This window comes from Nasonia vitripennis, chromosome 1 (genome assembly GCF_009193385.2).
Source record: "Nasonia vitripennis strain AsymCx chromosome 1, Nvit_psr_1.1, whole genome shotgun sequence".
Lineage (NCBI taxonomy): Eukaryota > Metazoa > Arthropoda > Insecta > Hymenoptera > Pteromalidae > Nasonia > Nasonia vitripennis.
In genome coordinates this window covers 14,981,224-14,995,636 of record NC_045757.1, presented here as the reverse complement: position 1 = coordinate 14,995,636, position 14,413 = coordinate 14,981,224, and the positions used below count along the sequence as shown (strand labels likewise).

Genomic DNA, 14,413 nt, shown 5'->3' with positions numbered 1-14,413 from the left:
TTAAAAAAGTAACGGCACACGCAGGGCATCGCTAGTAGCAGAGTACAGCGCGGGAAAATAAAATATGAGCCGCTGCCCTTCTCTCTCGCGCGAAGCGAAGGCCGCTCATTTTACGGGTGATAAGGGATTAGAAGGTGGAATCCAGATCGCCGGGCGATATGTAAATGAAAATCGAGATTCCCGCGTGCGCGCATGCAAATTCCAGCGCTGTGCGCGATTTCCAACTCTGGTTTCTTCTTATTGAAGCTTGCGCGAGGGTGCGAGACAGAGAGTAACAATTTAGTGCAGTCGTTGAAGACTAAAGAAGAATAATCTTTTCTTATTTATTTCGTAAGTACATATACGTAGCCTTCGAAGCACCTGTGCACATAAATTTGACGCATTTACATTACGTGGACTTTCATATCGTCCCTCGAGTTATAGGTTTAATGCGAAGGAACTGAGAACGATTACGCTGATGAAGAATTCGCGACGACGAGCTTTTATAAGCTCGCAGGGAAATGGTCGCGATTATACTTCGAGTCTCTCTTGAGAACCGATATAATCGTTCTTTTTTCATGCGGATTAGCTTGGCGATTCATTAGTAAACGCTTAAATTACAATCTGTCGTCTCGACTACCTTGTTCGTTATTCGTATATTCATTAATAGAGATACATCGTGAGCAGTGACGTGCCGTTCAACTCGTGTACAGTGTATTTACAGCTGATGGTCTGTGTGATCGACGGCAAAAAGATACTAAGCTCGATAATTATACACGTCTTACGTTTAACCTACAGCATATACATTCTAACATGTGTACGTACTCTAAATTTTGAAAGCCCAGAAAATCTAGCAAAACAAGGAATGATCGCGCGCCTGATGGCAGTATATGGTATGTACAGACGGAAAGACGTTGTACGCCCGCGTAATTCAATCGAATCCACCTTACATACGTTCTCCATCTCCCCCTTCGACAGCCTGAATATAAAAATCACCGCGCGCATGCCCCCTCGAAAATCCATTTCAGCAGCATCAGCGACGGCACGTAGTCCCTCGGCTCATCGGTAGTCAGCGCACAGCTCGCAATCGTTACGCCGAATATTACCGGCCTCCGCGCTCCCTCCTTTGGAATATCGAACTTTGACCGGCGCAGCAGTCCGGCAAATCGCTCGTTGAGAACTTTCCCCGCGAGCGAGTCTAACGAGGCGTGCTGCGTTGTCCCGATGTATAATCGATGCGCGCGGCTCGGGATGCTGTCGAGAATCAGATCAGTCGGTCGTTGTAGGTCGCGTGACGAAAGACCTCGGCGACAGCGCTTGCCTCGCTCGGGGAGTTGAGGTTCGACTTGCTCCGGTGTCGGCGACGCGGCGGGGTCGGGACGATCAGCGGCTCGTCGATCGATTCCTCGATCAGGCTGATGCGGTGCAGACGACTCGGCTTCTCCGGGGGCTCGTCCGTTGACAGGTCGAATTCTGAAAGGTATAAAATTAGTAATGGTCTTGTTCGAAGAAAAGGGAGAAAATATTTTGAAAGCTCCGAAATGGAGGGAGAACAAGAAAGCCGCAGTGTCTAACCGTGCTCGTCGCTCTTCAAGTCGTTGAAGGGATTCATCCTGTCGACTCGCTGGAAATCGATTAACAGGCTCTTCGCCGGCTGGCGCTCTTCCTCCCCCGCCTGCTGCTGCTGCTGCTGCTGCTGCATCTTTGTCGCTGGCTGTGGTGACACTTTGCGAAGGTCGGCTTCGACGTCCTCGAGCGGTCGATTCCGCTTCACGGGGACGATTTGCGGCTCGGGGGACTTGTCCGAAGATTTGTCCTCCTCCTTCTCCTCCTCCTGCTCCTCCTCCTCCTCCTCGTCGACCTGCAGCAGCCGGCGCTGCTGGCCGGATTCTTCGGAGGCGCGGCGCTCCTCCTCGTCCTTCCTCTCGAGCATGTCGCTGAGCGCGGCCTCGAGCTCCATCAAACTTGGCGTCATCGACGTCAGATTGTCGCCGGATTCGACTGCTGCTACTGCTGAGGCTGCAGTCGGCTCTGCGCTGCCGGGATTTCGCTGCTGGCTTTTTGTCGGGCATGAAGGATTGGAGGAGGACGACTGCGGAGAAAACTTGTTGAATTTCGCTTCGGCTTTTTTTCCCACCCGTCCCATCCTTTTTATTGGCGGGGATGCGTTTGTTTTTGGGCTTTGAAAAAGTTTCGACAAAGCTGGATATTATGAACAATAAATAAACTCTCGTACCGCTTGGCTCTTGGTTTCGGGACTAAGCGGCGGCGTGCTAAAGTTCTCGCTCTCATTAGCACTGGTCTGCCTGGTCAGCTCGTTGCTCGCGTCCTTGGCCGACTTTTCCACGTCGAAGCTCTCCTGCTCGACATCCTCCTCCTCCTCCTCCTCCTCCTCGTCGACGAGCATCTCGCGCGGAAGCGACTCCTCGGATATGGTTCTCTGCACCGCGGCAGCCGCGGAATCATTCGCCGCGGCTCCCGGTATCCCGAGATCCTCGAAATCGCACGAGTCCACGGTGGCATCTGCAACAATCGCCGATGGTTAGAATTGTACTCGTGGTTTCGCCTCGTTTCCTTCGCGGCTCGATCGGGCTCTTCGGATTGCTATACACCGCTGTGTATATGTATGGCTCGATTCAGGCTGCGAGCCGGGATGTATTTAGATTGCGCTTTGGAGGGCGATTGAATTTGACGGGGAGGGGTTGATGTTCGATTATGAGTTGTTGATCTATGACTATTTCGACGACTGGATACTCGCGCGATGGACGCATTTTAAGTTTCTCGGAAGGAAAAATACACATAGACAAGGTATTATCAACGGACCTCTGAGAATGCCGGAGGACATCTCGTCGCGCGCAAGCTCTTGGCCGCTGGCGCTCGATCCGTTGGACAGCAGATGGCTGCTGTTCCTCGACTCGTAACCCGCGTCTTCGTTGCTCCTCGCCGGTGCTTCGGCCGCTGGCCGATCGACCTCGTGATGCGCCTCGGCCACCGGCTGCACTGCGGACGAATCCCGCGATGCGCTCGACCTGAAACGAGACAATGCATTTTTTGCTCGAGTTGTCTGATGCTGCGGGCGTATGCATGACAAATTCGCTAATAGAACAACTGTTATGAACAACTCACGCGCTCTGGAAGCTGTGCGAAGCGTCATCGATGTTTTGGCACGCCCTCGACGGTCCAGCTGCTCCTTCCTCGTGGTCGTCAAGCTCTCGAGCCGCGGAATCGGGCAGCTTGACGGGCGTCGAAGTTTTGACGTCGGTTTCGAATCTGAGCGAGCAGTCCGGCGAGGAAGCGGCAACTCCTGCTCCCTCATCGGCGACGCTGCTCGACCAAGTGTCGATCTTGGGAATCGAGTTATCCTCCTCGATCCCCCGCGAGAAGAACATTCTCTCGGGGGTCTGCAACACGTGTGCGTGTGTGTTCGTACGAGTGTATACGCATCAGAGGTGGAGAAATTTGGTAGGCAGGAATTTTTCGTCTCGCGGGAAAACTTTGTAAATCCTCGGCGGGCGCAAGCGAGATTCTATTACCGCGCGGAGGGGAGTTTTTAGGAGTTCCTGTATTGGGGATAGTTGGGAAAACTTAATTTCGCGGCGGCGCGCGGCACTCCGGAGCTTGGAATACATATACGATCTGGGCTAGCCGAGCGTGTGAAGGCTTCGGTGATTCGCGTCAAATGGTCCGGATAGGAACTCTTCCCTTGTACGTTCTCTGCGATATCGCTGCGCGACGAGAGTTAAATTATATTGGGCGAATAAGTATACACTTCTTTTTTTTTCTAAACGACATTTTCTCTGCGAGAAAAAATGCAGGCAATGAGATATTCGCGTGTATAGTGCTGGAGGGCGGGAAATACAAATCTCGCGGCGCGAGGAGAAAAATTCGCAGCGAAAAAAGGGCCGACAAGCGGAAAATAAGCTCGCGGCGCTGTAAAATACCTGAGGCGCGCCGAGCGAGGCCTCCCTCGGCAAGGAAGCCGTTTTCACGTGTCTCGGGGGTCTCCTACTGGTTGCCGTTGCCGCTGCTGCTTCGTCCTCGGCGACGTTTCCGTCGTCCATTTCATCCTCGATCAGCAGCTCCGCGACGTTCGGTAAGCTCGTTGTGCTGTGGTTCTTTGGTCTCGCCGTGGATTTGAGGTTCGGGAGGTGGGCGCTCGAGATCTCCTCGAGGGAACTCTTCTGCAGGATTCGTTCGATCTGCCGGCGACAATCATCGGTATTATGAGAATGTGATGCGTTTGTGAAACATAAACGAATTCAATTTGATCGATTTGACGTGCAGATTGACACTCTATAAATTAGTATACTGTAATAGCGACTGATTTCATTGCTCGATTGCAAATTTTGCGAAAACGTAGTACCGTACGTTAGCATTTCCCGCGAATTTCTCCCTTTGTCACACCTATGGTAACATGAGCTCGAATCGACGATCAAAAGGCAATTACGGCAACTCATAAACGACACTCACCGCCACAAACTCGTCCTCGGAGTCGGCAGATGGCCCTTCGACCTCATCGATGCTCCTGTCGTCTCGTCTCGATGACGTCTCGCCGGAGGACGGCGACCTGAGTCGTGAATAGTGCGGCTCAGGCTCGGATTCGTCATCGCCCGAGCCGGGCTTTGGCGGCAACGGTCGTCTCTCTCTGCGCCTACGTCGACGAGGCGGCGGCACAGGTGCCCCGCCCGCCGTCGTCGGGACGCTCTGATGAGGGCTGCGTCGACCTGTGTGTTTTTCAAAATCATATAGTTTTATTGCATAGCCGATGAGGGATCATTTCGAAGGTACGAGATAATTTAAACGCGGCAATTTAGAGGCCGTAGATTTATCCAAAAGCAACGTCGCAATAAAAGCTGTACGAAACAAGACAGCGCTCGTTGCAGCGATATCTTATGCGTGCGAGTGTCATTTTTGATAAGAGTGCGACGATCTCTCTCCGCAAACAAGACATCAACAAGCTGCGATCGAGGTCAGCGCGGAAAAAGTGCATAATATACAAACCCGACTCACCATTGGACTTTGTCAGATTGCTGGAGCGCTGCTGGTTGGCGCTGCTGGATACGACGCTGGCCCTAGGCGTACAGGGCACCTCGAGATTAACGTCCACCCATTCGCTCGGGTGGAACGGCCTGTCCACGGAATCGATGCTCTGGCCCCTGAGCAGCGCGGCCCGCGGCGGCGAGCCCGCGTACCCGATCTCCGAGCTGTCCGAACACAGCAGAAACAATGCCTCGCCATCATTCATTATCTCTATGCCCACACACACACACATACACACACGCGCGTATCCAACGCCCTCGGCGCATATAGCCAGAAGAAAAAATGTTTCGTGGGAGGCGCGCGATTTCGTTTATTTTTTCCGAACCTCCGTCAGCTCTATGAATCATCGGGGATGACCTACTGCGCTGTAGCGTGGGAGAAAGGACGTTATCGGAGGGAAATCGTTTTCGGATACGAGTCGAGAGCATTGATTTTATAGATGTAACATTATACGCGCGGCTGGGCAGTGTGTGAAATTTTCTCGGCACTCGCCAAAAGCCGCTTTCCCGTTCGATTCGAAACAATATCGAAAATTAAATTATATATAGCCGCGGCTGCATACGCAGAACGGCGATTGCCGATCGATCCTGACCCAATTATAAACCCGCGTGCTTTTCGTTACACCGCAATAACAGCAGCTCTCGAACCTCTCGCACGAACGAGGGAAGCAAATGCCGAAAAATAAAACAAAAAGCGAAAAATCGATCCGCTCATAATTCATACGTCCAAGTTCGTAGATTCGCGCGCGCGCGCGCGCGAGGGCTTATCGGGTCGTTTCGCCGGAATACGCGCGCACGTACTCGAAAACCTCGGCGAGGCTACTGTACACGCAGCGGCGTAATTAGCGGCGCCGTTAAACGCCGCCGGACCTAATAGCGCCCCGGCGTCCGGCTAATGCGAAAATAAACAGGTTTGTCTTCGCTCCTAATTACACATCGGCGCGTAATTATTACTATCGGCTCCGAAGATCGATCCGCCCGGCCGTTATGCAGCCCACCTATATATATATATATATATATATATATATACGCTGCAGTTTGTTTCTAACGCGCGCGAGCCAATAACAGATACATATTCATCGGATGTTAATTCGTCGTCGGCGGTGCAGGGAGAGAGAGAGAGAGAATGTAGAGACAAAGAGCACATTAATAAACGTACCGAATAACGCGCGACCTATAGGCTGTGTGTCTCGATATGCCGATGCTCGACTCTTGCATCAGAGAGGCGAGAGTCGAGACTAATTGTCGCGAACTTCGACAATTAGTCGATTGCCGGCGTTTAATGTGGTGCCAAACGCTGAGTTGAATTTTTTACTCTGGTAAAAGAAAGGGAGCCGAGACGAAAAAGGCGTTACACACGCTCGGAATGAAAATGTCATCGGTATATGAATCCGATCCGAAAATGGGAGCCGACAGGGTCGCGAGCATCGCGTGGGGCGATGTGTCCCACGCACAGGACTACTGCTATACCGAGGAGATTTTAGATCTCGGGGAGAGAGCGTCGATTATGCTAATACATCGCGACTCGAGCTTCTGAGCTCTTTTATTTATAGAGCGTTTATTTTCGACGCGATGGGCTCTCTCGTAATGGCGATGAAAGTTTGGGAGTTTGCTGACACGGGCCTTTGTTCGCTGAGTCATCGGCGCGATTTGCGTTTTTTTTCTCGTGTCGACCTTTCGAAAGTTTACCTTTTAAGCGCACGTTGCTGTGGACAGAGCGAAGTTCTCTTTTTCGAAAATTCGGAAAAAAGCTCGGCGCTATAATCGAGAGCAACAAGTATTTTAAAATATATTACTATGTAGCTCGACTCTTCGCGGAGCGCAAGAAAAAATGCCGCGATGAATTATTCATTGCCGCAACGCCGCGCGAAAAAAAACTTGCTTCCACCGAACTTTTCCAAAGTTCGCCGCTCGAGAGAGGAGCGCGCAACTTTTGATGCCTATATTACGATGTGAAAAACTCGGCATTTTTTTTCTAACCTTATTTCGATCGAATTAAGAATCGGTTCGAGTTTCCAGCTATACACACTCTGCTTTCCCAACTGCATTCCTCGCGATTTTCCCCTCATTTCCCGCGAGGCTAGCCACGAACTCGGCATGTCCATCCCGGTGTGCGAGAGACGGCTCGGACGGGGAAAAAAGTGGTAGCGAAATGTGGGTCGGAAAAATTCTCGCTCGTGTGGTGGACACACATACATACACAAACGCGCGTTGCCGGACCTTCGATTTCCTCTTGTTCGTGAGTGGCTCGTAGATCTCCTCGTGTTGCTGCCCTCGAAGATTTATGAGCCACGACGATCCTGTCGAGCTGTTCGCGCGAATTGTTAATTTAAAGTTTGCCGCGCGTCGACCTACTTTTATACTTATTACTGTTAATTAAAACGTTTCCTTTCTCTCAATTAGCCGAAACTGTAAACCAGAATTATTGTCGCGAATATTTGCAGAATAAAAAATAAAACTCGCGGCTCAAAAGAAAGACCGCATAATGTATATATAACAGCTCGAAAATACGGCGCGCGCATTTCGCTGCCGCACGTACGAATTTCTCATTCGGAATATAATGCACGCTCTCGGCGGGTTATATACGCGCGTTTGTGTATAAATTTAAAGTAGCTATCCTCTCTTTGCCCCCGTACATGCACGGCTATACAGCTATAGATATACGCACCTCGTGACCCTCTGGGTGGCGCCGCCGAGGACCGAGCCGTCCTCCTTCAGGCCTGGATAGATCTGCAAGAATACCGAATAAATGCATTATTGAATAGCAGAAGATATCGGGACGCGACTCCGCATTGAATTCGATGTATATTCTCTGCGGCCGCGTGAATAAGCGCTATTGTTATTGTCGAAACCCCGTTAAACTCGTATACAGTCTGCAGCAGTAGCACTTCTTTTGGGGCTGATGCGCTCGCTCGGTGCGAGAGTATAGGGCTAACGAGGGCAGCCTTGGGAACGAGGTAACTGTATTATCAGCTCGAATAATCGCTCAAGAGTCTCTTGAAAATTGCTTCGCCTTATTCGAGTGCATCGAGTCAGACTTGACGCTCTTTTATTGCCCTCAAGATGCCCCCCGCGCGGTTAAGGCAATACCTTTACGTTCTCGGGCTAGTGGAGAAGAGAGGTATTCGATATTCTTTTTCCTTCCCGAGGAGTTGCGTTTGGCTCGACGATCGATATTGACTTGGAAAATTACCTACTGTGTGAAATTCTCGACGACTGATGCGCGATCTATCATACTCGACGAACGAAATAAATTTCAGCTCGCGCTCGAAGCCACTCCTGTGCATGTACATTAAATATTGTATAACAGCTTGAAAATCCAGGCGATCTTAACTGTACAGCAGTTGTCAATTACGCTATGTCTAAACGTTCCAGGCAAAAGTGCATTAGCCGCTCGCCGGTTGTATATACATTACATACACACAACAAAAGGCCTCTATCCAGAGAGCCACGCACTCATCCACATCATCAGAGAGAGAGAGAGAGAGAGAGAGAGAGAGAGAGAGAGAGAGAGAGAGAGAGAGAGAGATACGCGCGAGAACTCCATTAAACCGCGGACCATATTCGGCTCGGCTCTCTCACTCTCGCGACAAACCGGGGCTTTCCCTAAGTCCTGTGTGTGTGCGTAAATTCTTGCGTCATCGGCGTCGAATAATTGTCCGCGAGAGCGCGCCGTATATGTATATATTTCATCTTTTTCACGGCTCGACGTTGACCTCGCGCGCACGTCTACGTTTTACGCTCCTTTTTGCCGTCACTCGCGGCGTCGACGCTTATATTGGCTCTCGGGTCGCTGCAGTGTCGAGCTGTGTATGTGACACGTTTGTTACGAATATTCTCGCCTTTCTTATTGCACATTGTACCGCGATCGCATTGTGCTTGTCTAGGCGAGGCTTCACCGTTGTTTTTTTTTCACGCCCGAGAACTCAACTCGCACTCAAATTATTTTTTCCTCGAAAAAATATCGAATAAATCAACCATTCCTCCCCAGATCTGCATAGAGCGAGCGAAAAAAATGCAGTGCAGGCTTTCATCACGGACACGGCGGCTCGAGAGGCGACAATAGCCGCAGCAGAATATAGATGTATCCAAAACGCGGCCCACGGATCGTGTACGGTATAGCCCGGAGGGGCTCGCTCGGGAAATCCACTTTGCGCCGCGCGTTTCCAATGGACGTGTGCATGCATTACACGCGCTGCGTGTATGTGCAGCCATTTCTCTATACATATGTCGTATATCGGCGTAGCTTCGGCCGCGCAGTTTACATTGCAAATTCGTCCTCAAAATTGGAGGCGGAGAGGTGACTGCAGGACGGGCGGCTCGCTCGGAAGTTATTTGTCGATTAAATTAGAGTGACGCGTTACTCCCTCTCTGCCTCTCTTTCCTCTCTCTCTCTCTCTCTCTCTCTCTCTCTCTCTCTCTCCCTCTCTCCTGCTGGACAGCGTTAACGATGATGCGCGGAATCAGCCTTCGTTATTTGCGAGGAGGAGATCGATTTCTGCCGAGCTTCTTTTTTATCCTCGCTTGTCACGTGTGCATCAGTGTGTGCGTGGGCGAGGTGTGTTTGCAGTCGTTAGAGCGAGGCTGTTAGCGCGGTTGCGATTGAGTGCAGAAACGGAGACAAGGCCGAACGACGATGCCTGATCTCGTTTGGATAAATCCTTCGGCGATCGGCGTCGCTTATTGCGTGGAATCTATTTGGGAAAGATTCGCGCTAGAAATAGAACGAGTTTACTCAAAGTCGGGACGATCTGTCGTAAAGCGGCGAAAAGAAACAAATTTCCGCGGTATCTGCCAGCCGCGCTGGCATATAAAGTAGCGGGGAGAGTGAGAAAGACGCTTTGCCAACGAGAATCCGAGATCCGCTTTTGGCGCCTGCCGCCTGGCAATTATTGTATTTCTGCCCGCAGCCGCCGATTAAGATAAGAGCCCTTCCGTCCCTGCCTATATACCTTGTACGCTTTTTACCCTCGGTCTGGCGCACGCGAGGGACTCTCGCTTTTTATTTCGATAAAATTTGAAAACTTTCGTGTAATTACCGCCGGGCTGAATTAAGCCTTGGCTCCGCGAAATAGCGAGCTTTTCGTTTTGCCCGCGGAACAGAGGCATTGAGTTCACGTGTACAATATACCGTATACATTCGAAGAAAGAAACGGCCGAAGACGAACGGAGAGTTAATGTGCCAGTCCATTACGCTCGTACAGAGTGCAGGGAGTGTAGTCTCTCAATTTCGAGATGGGCCCGACTAATGAATCGCTCGAAACTATTAACCGCGCGCGGATTAGCCGACCAGAGAGTATTAGGGCACGGAATTAATAGTCGCGGCGCCGCTGCAGCGGAAATTTATTTACGATCGCCGCTAATACGTTATGCCCGCACACCGTGTACATTATAACTCGGTGAGTCAATGCGACAACGGCCGGCGCCGAAAATTAAAAATAAGGGACGCGCGACGCTTTTACGAGCTCTGGTGTAAACACGAGCCGAGAGAGACGTGTAAACTGTTTCGCTATGTGTGCTCTCTGTTATCGTCTTCTTTCGCTTATTCATTATCAAATGTTTTCCTTCGCGAGGCTCGCGGTGTGTACACGACGATGTGCGACTCGATTTTATGGCACACACACACACACACACACACACACACTCGCGCACGTGTAGCAAACGTTTCACATGATCTCATTTTCGATACAGTGAAATTGTTTCGTAAATCCCGCGGAAAAAAAGCTAGGCCAGAAATAAAAGTAAAGAATTTCCCGCAGAGGCACAGACGGACGCGGCCGTTAATCCCAGCACAGCTCTTTCTCTCTCGACGCCGGGCATTTACGATTTTCACTGCGCTGCAGTATGTGACGCTCGAATTTACATGGCTCTCGCGCGAGAGCAAAGTGATTCACAATAGCCGGCGTCTCGCAGCGGCGCGTCACGTATACGGTAAATGTGTAATTTATGGCTTCCTGGCCGAGCGACCGACTGCAAATGAAAACATCGAATAAACAATCGGTTCGGATAATCTGCATGGCCTGTACCGACCTCGTCCTTCGCGCTGCGCTAAGCGGCGGGTTATGCAATCGCGAGCTCTATACCTGTATGCTCGAGTGCATCCTTGAGGAGTTTGCAGTCGAGTATAACGAAGATTTTGGTTTTATTAGTTTCTCATCTATGCGCTGCTGCTCCTGGGAACTGATTCGAGCGCCTTGAAAACGCGGACACAATAGCAGCGCCGCCTCGCTTCTGCGTCAAATTGTACGTTATTAGAGTATCGAGCTGCTGCTCACGATATAGCACTTTGTGTATAGCACACACACGCGCATCAAAGAAATTCCAATTCACACGTGATACCGCAGCCGAGAGTCATTATCGCCATCCCGGCAATGCGACTTATTCAGGAGCATCATGAGCGCGCGCCGCTGCAGGTGACGCATCCGTGTCTCTAACTAGCTCGCGCCTATCGCAATCCGAGCTCACCTGCGCGGAACTCGCTCGCGTCATTCTCTCCATACATATCTCGACGATACGCGTTATAAAGCTCTATACGTATACGAAAATTTAGCGTGACGAGCGTCATGCGCGCGAGCGCATATTAGCGATGAATAAAGGGGCGCACGTGACGCGCACTAGCTAGCTGCTTCTTTTTTTACGAGCGCTGCGCGGCTGCTCTACGAAAAATATTTTTACAACTGGAGAGAGAGAGAGAGAGAGAGAGAGAGAGAGAGTTAATTAGTTTAATTACGACAAGCTCGCGAGCGTGGGAGGGACGAAGAATTAAAAGTGTTGCGCACAAGCGACAGACTCACCCTATGAGCACACCTGACGAAGACCCGGTCGAGCGGCGACTTGGAGTCCTGCGCCTTCTCGGACTTCTCCTTGCACCAGGCCTGCCCCATTTCCGCTGCTCACACCACAGCTCGGGAACTGCACCGTATTCAAGCTCTTGCTCCTTTTATCCGCGATACTATGCGTTCTCTCCTTCAAGAGCAGCCGGACGCCTCGTAGTAGGCCATCCCGCCGCTGCACTGCTTCTCCTCCGTCGTAGCTATATCGCTGTGTATAGCGGCTGTACAGCGATTGTACCTAATCGGCAGCGGCGACCTGTCCTGGAAAACGAGCGGGTATTTATCAGTTTCTGCGTAGCTGTGCACTGCAGTGTGCTTATTGCGCGATGAATAGCCGCTTGATTTTCTACGCCGCTTATGCCAGCTCGTTTTTTCTTTCTTTTTCTCTACGTTATAGCCGAGAACATAAGCTACCGCGAATATAGGGATAAAGCCTCGTGTCTTACGCTCGAGTGCGTTGGGATTCGGGCAAAAAAGCATGCCGTGGCTCGATGCGCACCGACAGACAGGTGCAGCGCGCGGTCTTTTTTTTATACGCCGCGGTGATCAGGAGTCTTTATTTTGTCATCGGACTATCAAATTTTCGCGACGACGCTGCATAATACTAGACCCGCGACACACTACACCGCCGCGCGTTTCCCATATTCTACGTCTGCAGCGAAATCAAATTATGTTTCGCCCGCTCTCTAAACTTTGCGCGCATTTGTCTGCGTTATAAAATACAGTAGTGGTACATGCCTATGCGAAAACCCGTTCAGCTGCGATAAATTTCCCCGTCATTATTCTATATGCGGGACAAAAGCACGTTTATAATATACCTGGCCCGAGAGAGAGAAACAAAGCCCGCACACGCACACACACACTTATACACTCGCTCGTAAAATTGTCGGCGGTCCTCACAAAACTCCGAAATAGGCTAGCGTCCTCGAAAATATAAAAGGCGCGAGCATAGGAGCTGGAAACGAGTTATACGCGCGCACACACACACACACACAGTCGGACTCTCGAGCCTTGGATTTTACGCAACTGCACCGGCGGACGCGGTATCCGCACCGGTTCGGCGCATGTAAGAGTCTATTACATGCACAGCAGGCCGCTCTTCTCTCGGGCTGAATTAGCGTTTGTCGTTGGCGTCGTACCTGGAATTCCGTGATGCGACTTTTTGCGACGTATTGCACGCTGTTATTGTTACTCTCTCGGAGAAAGTCGCGAATTTTTTTCCGACCCGCCCGCACGCATCGCCAGAGAAAAAACTCGTGCGTCATCAGAGGATGGATGTTTGGACGCGCATTGACGAGAGAAAGTTTATTTAAATATCACACGCTACGTACGCGTACGCGACTCTGATTTTTCGCAGAGGATTCTTTCCTTTTTCGAGCCGCGAGCGAGGCTCAGCTCTCGCGCTCTACAGTGTGTGCCCGAATAGGCGGTTTAGATTGTATATACTAGAGGAAACGCACTTGTCCCTCACGCCTCTGTAGACATTAACTGCACTTGGTAATACACTTGAACCAAAAAACCACAAACACGCACAGTAACATAGCAACTCTAGCAGCCCACGCTAACGGCAAGGCGATAAGGATCTCTCGAGAATCGCGACGATCCTATGCGCACGCCTAAGGTCAATGCTGTAGAACGAATCGGCGATCGAACGCGCGTGCGCGTAACGCTCGATCATGCCTCACCTCTTCGGATTCCAGAATCGGCCGATGCACCGCACGCTTATACGAGAGCACCTATTCGTATACAGCTATATGCACACATACACACACACGCTAATAGGTGACCGTGTCGCGCGAGTAAAAAGGCCCTGCACAGTAATCTCTCCCACTCGATCGAGTCAGAGCAGCGACTGAGGCTTTCTAACCGCGAGCACAGACTCCATGCATCAAACCGGCTCCTTTCTCCCCCCCCCCCCCTCCTATACAGCCGATCTCAACCTCCTACTCGCGGTACCGCTGCCTCCGCCGCCGCCGCCGCCGCCGCTGCTTCCTCGTTCTTCTCTTTCTCTGTATCGAGCATGTGTGTGTGTGTGTGTGTGTGTGTGTGTGCTGTACGGGACTGAGGATGAGTCTATGCGCGCGCAGCTGTGCGGTTTGGAAAAAATTAATGAATGGAGCGAGGATCGAAACAATCCGGACGTTTTTCTGTGTATCATATACGGACGGTATAATGAGCCGCCGGAGATCGGTACGAACGGTACATACCGATTTTTTTCTTCTTTCGGCCGATATATGCTTCTGCTATATAATATGATACACGCGGTGTTACGATACGTCGTATAATGGAGATAAGCCGCGTTTTTACAATATGTGTACGATACACACCTGTGGAGAGAAGTGCGCACAATGGTTGTGTGTATTCACGCTTTTTCGATCGGCAGCCGATCGATTTGAATACACATATTGTGCACACCCGCAACTTCAAATATTCATTACGGAGCGTGACAAAACGCTATTATATTCCATAACGACGCGTATTAACGAGCGTGCGAGGCTGCAGGTTCCCTCGACTAGGCGTTCACGATATATTATAACATCTGCGGAGGTATTCTATCGATAC

The 14,413-nt window shown here is 50.9% G+C and overlaps 1 protein-coding gene across 4 annotated transcripts; it reads right to left on the bottom strand.

Moving 5' to 3' along the window:
* Nucleotides 1–283: 283 nt before the first annotated feature.
* On the bottom strand, nt 284–13,711 carry LOC100678207 (nucleolar and coiled-body phosphoprotein 1). 4 transcript variants are annotated; one of them, XM_031929113.2, is made up of 11 exons: nt 13,537–13,711; nt 11,813–12,112; nt 7,687–7,748; nt 4,990–5,183; nt 4,450–4,703; nt 3,921–4,178; nt 3,106–3,380; nt 2,803–3,008; nt 2,216–2,502; nt 1,555–2,071; nt 284–1,452 (listed from the first exon to the last, which is right to left on the bottom strand). In XM_031929113.2, the coding sequence occupies exons 2-11, from the start codon at nt 11,900–11,902 to the stop codon at nt 1,244–1,246; spliced, it is 2,352 nt and encodes a 783-aa protein (XP_031784973.1). In that variant the 5' UTR covers nt 11,903–12,112; nt 13,537–13,711; the 3' UTR covers nt 284–1,243. The 4 variants fall into 4 exon arrangements, with proteins under 4 accessions (XP_031784973.1, XP_031784978.1, XP_031784976.1 ...); XM_031929118.2 differs by having other exon boundaries at nt 11,813–12,107; XM_031929116.1 differs by lacking the exon at nt 13,537–13,711 and adding an exon at nt 13,312–13,519.
* Nucleotides 13,712–14,413: the final 702 nt, after the last annotated feature.

Excerpts from the sequence above, each read along its gene's own strand:
- LOC100678207 (XM_031929113.2), bottom strand. The coding sequence starts at position 11,902 with ATGGGGCAGGCCTGGTGCAAGGAGAAGTCCGAGAAGGCGCAGGACTCC. Across the intron at positions 4,704-4,989 it reads CAATCTGACAAAGTCCAATG|GTCGACGCAGCCCTCATCAG; the intron begins GTGAGTCGGGTT and ends AAAAACACACAG. Across the intron at positions 2,503-2,802 it reads GTCCTCCGGCATTCTCAGAG|ATGCCACCGTGGACTCGTGC; the intron begins GTCCGTTGATAA and ends CGATTGTTGCAG.